This window comes from Tamandua tetradactyla, chromosome 11 (genome assembly GCF_023851605.1).
Source record: "Tamandua tetradactyla isolate mTamTet1 chromosome 11, mTamTet1.pri, whole genome shotgun sequence".
NCBI classification, from domain to species: Eukaryota; Metazoa; Chordata; class Mammalia; order Pilosa; family Myrmecophagidae; genus Tamandua; species Tamandua tetradactyla.
The window spans coordinates 90,212,580-90,221,674 of record NC_135337.1 but is presented as its reverse complement, the minus strand read 5'-3'; the positions used below and the strand labels follow the sequence as shown (position 1 = coordinate 90,221,674).

Here is a 9,095-nt window from a genome sequence, read left to right as displayed (position 1 = left end):
AGAAGCACATTAATAGTTTATCAATAACCTAATATTTATTCTTGAGTATTAGAATTACATTTTTGGTGTTTTCAGTGAAAGTGGTTTTCTACCCTGTGTGAACTGTTCAACAGTCCAATAAACATTCTGAGTGTTCTGGAAGATGGCATGACATGATTAAAAGTGTTTCTCAGACATGGGGTTTCCTGATACCGTTTCCACCTGAATTATGTTTCAAACACTAAATAGGAATGTCACATTTAAGAAAAAAGTATTTCAGGTAAAATTCTCTGAAAATAAACTGAAACTGGATATAATTTAATTATTTTAAAATTTCATGATATACTAATATTCTCTTTTGAGAAACTGGTTTCTCTTACTTACCGGTGATGCCCCCCCAGTGTTTTTTGCTGATTTTCAATGTTATGGTCTGCCAAATATTTTCGTAATGCGTAGGCACTAGAATGATTTCTTGTGAATTTTGCCATTATCTGTTCCTTGCACGTCTTCTGCTTAAAAATATTCTCATGAGCAACTGATCCATTGGCTTGAAATTGAGCCTCCTCATCTGTAAAATGAGTGAACAAGTATTATTCGGAAGGTGCCAGGGAGCAAAGGAAGCTATTCAGGGGTTTCACTATTTCAGATTGTCATCAGAAACAAGTACAAGGCGTCAAATGACCAGCAATTTAATAAACATAGTAAAACTATCCCAATATTGAAAAGAACCCATGAAGACTATACTCTAATGAGGCTAAAAGAACTTTTAAGTCTCTTACTCAAGACAGAAAGGAAAACTCAGTTTAATGAATAGATTTTCACTGTCATGGAAACAGATTCTAGGTCCATGATGTCTGAGACCACAGCTAATTTATTTATTTGCCCATATACCTTTCCCACAAATATAATGGCAGCAGTACTGATAAGCAAGGAATATCAATTCTCTAACTGACTAAGTGAAGGAATGACATACCCTTACCTACTGAGGACAGGTTCCCAAAGTTTTCCAGCATCACATCTCTGTAGAGTTTCCTCTGAGAAGAATCTAGCAAAGCCCACTCCTCCAGGGTGAAGTTCACAGTCACATCTTCAAAGGTCACTGAGTCCTAAAAGAGCCCATGTATATGTGAAGGAAGATGGTGAGAATGACAGCACTGGTGCTGATACTGAATTCATAGAACGCTGACATCAGAGTCTGTGAACTCCAAACATTCACTTCATGACTTGGTTGTTAGAACTGTCCTGGACATACTTCCTCAGAAGCAAAAAACCACCATGGACACACTGAAATTATCTCTACATTTTCACTCCAGTGATGACTGCACACCCTGCTAATATAATAAAACTGCACATTTAAAATGTGTAAATGATATGGTATGTAGGTTATACGTCAATAAAGCTAGTCTATTCGATGGGAAAAACTAATTTTACCTAAGTAGTAAAGTCAAATGAAGGAGAGAAAAAGATCCTAATAGAAAAATTTAGCAAATTTCATTAGACGCTATCAAAGCAGAAGGAAATAAATGAAAGATGCCACCACGATATCAATTCTCCCAAAACAGACAAATAGCCTTTACAAAATTCCATTAAATATCCAAAACTATTTTTTTTGGACTTAATGAGTATGCTCTCTCCAAACTAATAAGAAAAACAAATCTCAAAACATTGTGAGCTTTCTGAAGAACAAGGTGTAGCCCTGCCTCACCTCACGTATATCAAGGATTTAAAAACTTCAGTAATCCATCGCATGGTATGAGCAGGGAGGTGAACAGTAATGGCAGAGAAGAGTCCTAAGCAAGCCCCCAGGTAGATGACAGAACACACTGGGGAAAATGACACATACTGATATATGGGCCAGGGACAAACTGTTAGGTAGATGGGGTATTTATATTGTATTCACATCTAATCCATACAGAATTATAAATTTACTATATGAGTCTCAGCCTTGCTGCTGCCACTGCCCAGAGAATGCTGAGCCCCATCCATCACCACCACCTACTCCGGACACAGAACGTGAGCTGGTGCAGAAGGCCAGACCTGACGTGCAGGCTGGGTGACATGATGACACGGCAGCCTGCATGAAGTCTGAGCAAGGAGCTGAATTATCCAATGAGGAGCAACTTCTCGCAGTTGCTCATAAAAATGTAGGAGCTCATAAGCCATCTAGGAGGGTCTTCTCAAGTACTGAGCAAAAGACAGAAAGTGCTGAGAAAAAAAAAAAAGCAGATGGCTCGAGAACACAGAGAGAAAATTGAGACTGAGTAAAGAGATATCTGTAATGATTTACTGTCTCTTTTGGAAAAAATTTTGATTCCCAGTGCCTCACAAGCAGAGAGCAAAAGGCTTCTATTTGAAAATGAAAGGTGACTACTATCGTTAACTTGGCTGAGGTTGCTGCTGGTGATGACAAGAAAGGGATTGTGGCTCAGTCACAACAAGCGTACCAAGAGGCATTTGAAATCAGCAAAAAGAAAATGCAACTGATGCATCCTATCAGACTGGGTCTAGCCCTAAACTTTTCTGTGTTCTATTATGAGATTCTGAACTCCCTGGAGAAAGCCTGCTCTCTTGCAAAGATAGCTTCTGATGACGCCATTGCTGGAACATAAAGTGAAGAATCATACAAAGACACCACACTAGTAATGCAATTACTGAGAGACAACTTGACATTGTGGATTCGAATTTCCAAGGAGACGAAGCTGAAGCAAGAGGAGGGGAAAATTAACTGGCCTTCCAACTTTTGTCTTGCCTCATACTAAAATTTACACAATAGATTGTTTGTCATCCATGCTATCCCACAAATAGGTTTTGTTTACGATTTATGACAGGTTTATGTTACTTCTATTTGAATTTCTGTATTTCTCATGTGATTTTTATGTTTACTATTAGGGGAGTAGAGCAACTTAACAATTAGAGAGTTTTTTGTTTTCATCTTGAGGTGGCTACTATGGGGATGTAGAATTTTTATACAAGTTATAAATGTTCGGCATAGTACTTTTGGTACACTGTGGCTTCATAAGGGCCAGTGTTAAAACTACTTCCGTGTGTAAGCAAAGAAAACTGCCCACAACATATTGGTTTGTCCCGCTGGGGATAAAAGGGATAACAGGTTCCAGTCACAAGTATAGTTATTGTTGGTACTTTAAGGCTGGAACATTTTCAAGGGCTGTGGTAGAAATAGATATCCCATGTATATTACATGGTGAACCACGACCACGTGTATCTGTAAAATACACGATCTCAGTATGCATACCTCTGACTCCAACTGCAGAAATGCTCCTTTAGACAAAGCTGTGACACAATTTATCCTGAAGGGCAGAAACTGTTCACATTCCATTATATGTAATGTTACCTGTTGTTTGCCTCATTATTTTTGCTACACTCACTTTATTTGTATTTAAATGTTTCAGTCAACCTAAGAACAAATGTACAAGTAATGACTCAGTAAACATGAGTTGCTTGATAGTCCTTACTTCGTATTTATCAAACACAGCAGTAAAACAAAAAAACAATTATTTCATTTTTTTAAGCTTTTGGTTTTTGAGATTTTTTTTGATACTTGCCTGATATGCATGTGCTGTATAAATAGTTAGCAGTGAAATAATTTGATGATGACTAACTTTGCTTAATGTCTTATGAAATTTTCATGAACAATCCAAACATAACTGTTAACACATGTATTAAGTTGATGTAAGTGGAATAAAAGGTTTTTTGATTTTGGGGGGGGGGGGGTGCATGGTCTGGGAACTGAACCTGGGTCTCCCGCATGGAAGGCAGGCATTCTAACCACTAAACTACCGGAATAAAAGTTTTATGAATGGAAAAAAATATATAGTATAGTTTTATCCCTTTATTCTATTTTTTCTGCCTTTTCTCTATATTTTCTCTCTATATTTTATTAGTATTCTTTACTTATACATATATATATATATTTTTTATTTTCAACTTTTTTAAAAAAATTTTTATTGTGGTAATATATACTACATAACATTTCCCATTTTAACCAGTTTTTTTTTTTTTATTAATTAACGGAAAAAAAAAAAGAACTTAACACAACATTTAGAAATCATACCATTCTACATATGCACTCAGTAATTCTTAACATCATCACATAGATGCATGATCATTGTTTCTTAGTACATTTGCATCAGTTTAGAAGAACTAGCAACACAACAGAAAAAGATATAGAATGTTAATATAGAGAAAAGAAATAAAAGTAGTAATAATAGTAAAAAAAAAAAAAAGAAAAAACAAAGAAAACCCTATAGCTCAGATGCAGCTTCATTCAGTGTTTTAACATGATTACTTTACAATTAGGTATTATTGTGCTGTCCATTTTTGAGTTTTTGTATCTAGTCCTGTTGCACAGTCTGTATCCCTTCAGCTCCAATTACCCATTATCTTACCCTGATTCTAACTCCTGCTGGACTCTGTTACCAATGACATATTTCAAGTTTATTCTCGAATGTCCGTTCACATCAGTGGGACCATACAGTATTTGTCCTTTAGTTTTTGGTTGGACTCACTCAGCATAATGTTCTCTAGGTCCATCCATGTTATTACATGCTTCATAAGTTTATCTTGTCCTAAAGCTGCATAATATTCCATCGTATGTATATACCACAGTTTGTTTAGCCATTCTTCTGTTGATGGACATTTTGGCTGTTTCCATCTCTTTGCAATTGTAAATAACGCTGCTATAAACATTGGTGTGCAAATGTCCGTTTGTGTCTTTGCCCTTAAGTCTTTTGAGTAGATACCTAGCAATGGTATTGCTGGGTCGTATGGCAATTCTATATTCAGCTTTCTGAGGAACCGCCAAACTGCCTTCCACAGTGGTTGCACCATTTGACATTCCCACCAACAGTGGATAAGTGTGCCTCTTTCTCCACATCCTCTCAAGCACTTGTCATTTTCTGTTTTGTTGATAATGGCCATTCTGGTGGGTGTGAGATGATATCTCATTGTGGTTTTGATTTGCATTTCTCTAATGGCCAGGAACATTGAGCATCTCTTCATGTGCCTCTTGGCCATCCGTATTTCCTCTTCTGGTAGGTGTCTGTTCAAGTCTTTTTCCCATTTTGTAATTGGGTTGGCTGTCTTTTTGTTGTTGAGTTGAACAATCTCTTTATAAATTCTGGATACTAGACCTTTATCTGATATGTCATTTCCAAATATTATCTCCCATTGTGTAGGCTGTCTTTCTACTTTCTTGATGAAGTTCTTTGATGCACAAAAGTGTTTAATTTTGAGGAGCTCCCATTTATTTATTTCCTTCTTCAGTGCTCTTGCATTAGGGTTAAGGTCCATAAAATCGCCTCCAGTTGTAAGATTCATAAGATATCTCTCTACATTTTCCTCTAACTGTTTTATGGTCTTAGACCTAATGTTTAGATCTTTGATCCATTTTGAGTTAACTTTTTTTTTTTTTTTTTTTTTTTAAGAGAGAGGGAGGAAAGGAAGGAAAGACAGAGAAGGAAGGAAGGATGGAAGGAAGGAAGGGAGGAAGAAAGGGAAACATTTTTAAACATTTTCTTGTTTTATTATATTTTGTTTGTTTGTTTGTTTTTTACATGGGCTGGGGCCGGGAATCGAACCGGGGTCCTCCGGCACGGCAGGCAAGCACTCTTGCCCGCTGAGCCACCGCGGCCCGCCTTGAGTTAACTTTTGTATAAGGTGTGAGATACGGGTCTTCTTTCATTCTTTTACATATGGATATCCAGTTCTCTAGGCACCATTTATTGAAGAGACTGTTCTGTCCCAGGTGAGTTGGCTTGACTGCCTTATCAAAGATCAAATGTCCATAGATGAGAGGGTCTATATCTGAGCACTCTATTCGATTCCATTGGTCGATATATCTATCTTTATGCCAATACCATGCTGTTTTGACCACTGTGGCTTCATAATATACCTTAAAGTCAGGCAGTGCAAGACCTCCAGCTTCGTTTTTTTTCCTCAAGATGTTTTTAGCAATTCGGGGCACCCTGCCCTTCCAGATAAATTTGCTTATTGGTTTTTCTATTTCTGAAAAATAAGTTGTTGGGATTTTGATTGGTATTGCATTGAATCTGTAGATCAGTTTAGGTAGGATTGACATCTTAATTATATTTAGTCTTCCAATCCATGAACATGGTATGCCCTTCCATCTATTTAGGTCTTCTGTGATTTCTTTTAACAGTTTTTTGTAGTTTTCTTTATATAGGTTTTTTGTCTCTTTAGTTAAATTTATTCCTAGGTACTTTATTCTTTTAGTTGCGATTGTAAATGGGATTCGTTTCTTGATTTCCCCCTCAGCTTGTTCATTACTAGTGTATAGAAATGCTACAGATTTTTGAATGTTGATCTTGTAACCTGCTACTTTGCTGTACTCATTTATTAGCTCTAGTAGTTTTGTTGTGGATTTTTCCGGGTTTTCGACGTATAGTATCATATCGTCTGCAAACAGTGATAGTTTTACTTCTTCCTTTCCAATTTTGATGCCTTGTATTTCTTTTTCTTGTCTAATTGCTTTGGCTAGAACTTCCAACACAATGTTGAATAATAGTGGTGATAGTGGACATCCTTGTCTTGTTCCTGATCTTAGGGGGAAAGTTTTCAATTTTTCCCCATTGAGGATGATATTAGCTGTGGGTTTTTCATATATTCCCTCTATCATTTTAAGGAACTTCCCTTGTATTCCTATCTTTTGAAGTGTTTTCAACAGGAAAGGATGTTGAATCTTGTCAAATGCCTTCTCTGCATCAATTGAGATGATCATGTGATTTTTCTGCTTTGATTTGTTGACATGGTGTATTACATTAATTGATTTTCTTATGTTGAACCATCCTTGCATACCTGGGATGAATCCTACTTGGTCATGATGTATAATTCTTTTAATGTGTTGTTGGATACGATTTGCTAGAATTTTATTGAGGATTTTTGCATCTATATTCATTAGAGAGATTGGTCTGTAATTTTCTTTTTTTGTAATATCTTTGCCTGGTTTTGGTATGAGGGTGATGTTGGCTTCATAGAATGAATTAGGTAGTTTTCTCTCCACTTCGATTATTTTGAAGAGTTTGAGGAGAGTTGGTACTAATTCTTTCTGGAATGTTTGATAGAATTCACATGTGAAGCCTTCTGGTCCTGGACTTTTCTTTTTAGGGAGCTTTTGAATGACTAATTCAATCTCTTTACTTGTGATTGGTTTGTTGAGGTCATCTTTTTCTTCTTGAGTCAAAGTTGGTTGTTCATGTCTTTCCAGGAACCCATCCATTTCATCTAAATTGTTGTATTTATTAGCGTAAAGTTGTTCATAGTATCCTGTTATTACCTCCTTTATTTCTGTGAGGTCAGTAGTTATGTCTCCTCTTCCATTTCTGATCTTATTTATTTGCATCCTCTCTCTTCTTCTTTTTGTCAATCTTGCTAAAGGCCCATCAATCTTATTGATTTTCTCATAGAACCAACTTCTGGTCTTATTGATTTTCTCTATTGTTTTCAATTTCATTTATTTCTGCTCTAATCTTTGTTATTTCTTTCCTTTTGCTTACTTTGGGATTAGTTTCCTGTTCTTTCTCCAGTTCTTCCAAGTGGACAGTTAATTCCTGCATTTTTGCCTTTTCTTCTTTTCTGATAAAGGCATTTAGGGCAATAAATTTCCCTCTTAGCACTGCCTTTGCTGCGTCCCATAAGTTTTGATATGTTGTGTTTTCATTTTCATTCGCCTCTAGGTATTTACTAATTTCTCTTGCAATTTCTTCTTTGACCCACTTGTTGTTTAAGAGTGTGTTGTTGAGCCTCCATGTATTTGTGAATTTTCTTGCACTCCGCCTATTATTGATTTCCAACTTCATTCCTTTATGATCCGAGAAAGTGTTGTGTATGATTTCAATCTTTTTAAATTTGTTAAGACTTGCTTTGTGACCCAGCATATGGTCTATCTTTGAGAATGATCCATGAGCACTTGAGAAAAAGGTGTATCCTGCTGTTGCGGGATGTAATGTCCTATAAATGTCTGTTAAGTCTAGCTCATTTGTAGTAATATTCAGATTCTCTATTTCTTTATTGATCCTCTGTCTAGATGTTCTGTCCATTGATGAGAGTGGGGAATTGAAGTCTCCAACTATTATGGTATATGTGTCTATTTCCCTTTTCAGTGTTTGCAGTGTATTCCTCAGGTATTTTGGGGCATTCTGGTTCGGTGCGTAAATATTTATGATTATTATGTCTTCTTGTTTAATTGTTCTTTTTATTAGTATATAGTGTCCTTGTCTCTTTTAACTGTTTTACATTTGAAGTCTAATTTGTTGGATATTAATATAGCCACTCCTGCTCTTTTCTGGTTATTTGCATGAAGTATCTTTTCCCAACCTTTCACTTTCAACCTATATTTATCTTTAGGTCTAAGATGTGTTTCCTGTAGACAGCATATAGAAGGATCCTGTTTTTTAATCCATTCTGCCAGTCTATGTCTTTTGATTGGGGAATTCAGTCCATTAACATTTAGAGTTATTACTGTTTGGATAATATTTTCCTCTACCATTTTGCCTTTTGTATTATATATATCATATCTGACTTTCCTTCTTTCAACACTCTTCTCCATACCTCTCTCTTCTGTCTTTTCGGTTCTGACTCTAGTGCTCCCTTTAGTATTTCTTGCAGAGCTGGTCTCTTGGTCACAAATTCTCTCAGTGACTTTTTGTCTGAGAATGTTTTAATTTCTCCCTCATTTTTGAAGGACAGTTTTGCTGGATATAGGAGTCTTGGTTGGCAGTTTTTCTCTTTTAGTAACTTAAATATATCATCCCACTGTCTTCTAGCTTCCATGGTTTCTGCTGAGAAATCTACACATAGTCTTATTGGGTTTCCCTTGTATGTGATGGATTGCTTCTCTCTCGCTGCTTTCAAGATCCTCTCTTTCTCTTTGACCTCTGACATTCTAACTAGTAAGTGTCTTGGGGAATGCCTATTTGGGTCTAATCTCTTTGGGGTGCGCTGCACTTCTTGGATCTGTAATTTTAGGTCTTTCATAAGAGTTGGGAAATTTTCAGTGATAATTTCTTCCATTAGTTTTTCTCCTCCTTTTCCCTTCTCTTCTCCTTCTGGGACACCCACAACACGTATATTTGTGCGGT

General features: G+C 36.4%; 1 protein-coding gene across 1 annotated transcript in view; it reads right to left on the bottom strand.

Annotated features, from left to right (window-relative positions):
* The window catches only part of LOC143650658 (uncharacterized), a 48,930-nt gene that overhangs the window by 11,059 nt on the left and 28,776 nt on the right, over positions 1-9,095 (bottom strand). The window contains exons 2-3 of the mRNA XM_077121710.1: positions 959-1,085; positions 364-547 (exon numbers count right to left, since the gene is read on the bottom strand). Coding sequence (XP_076977825.1) covers positions 364-547; positions 959-1,085 — 311 coding nt within the window. The remainder of the gene's footprint in view (positions 1-363; positions 548-958; positions 1,086-9,095) is intronic.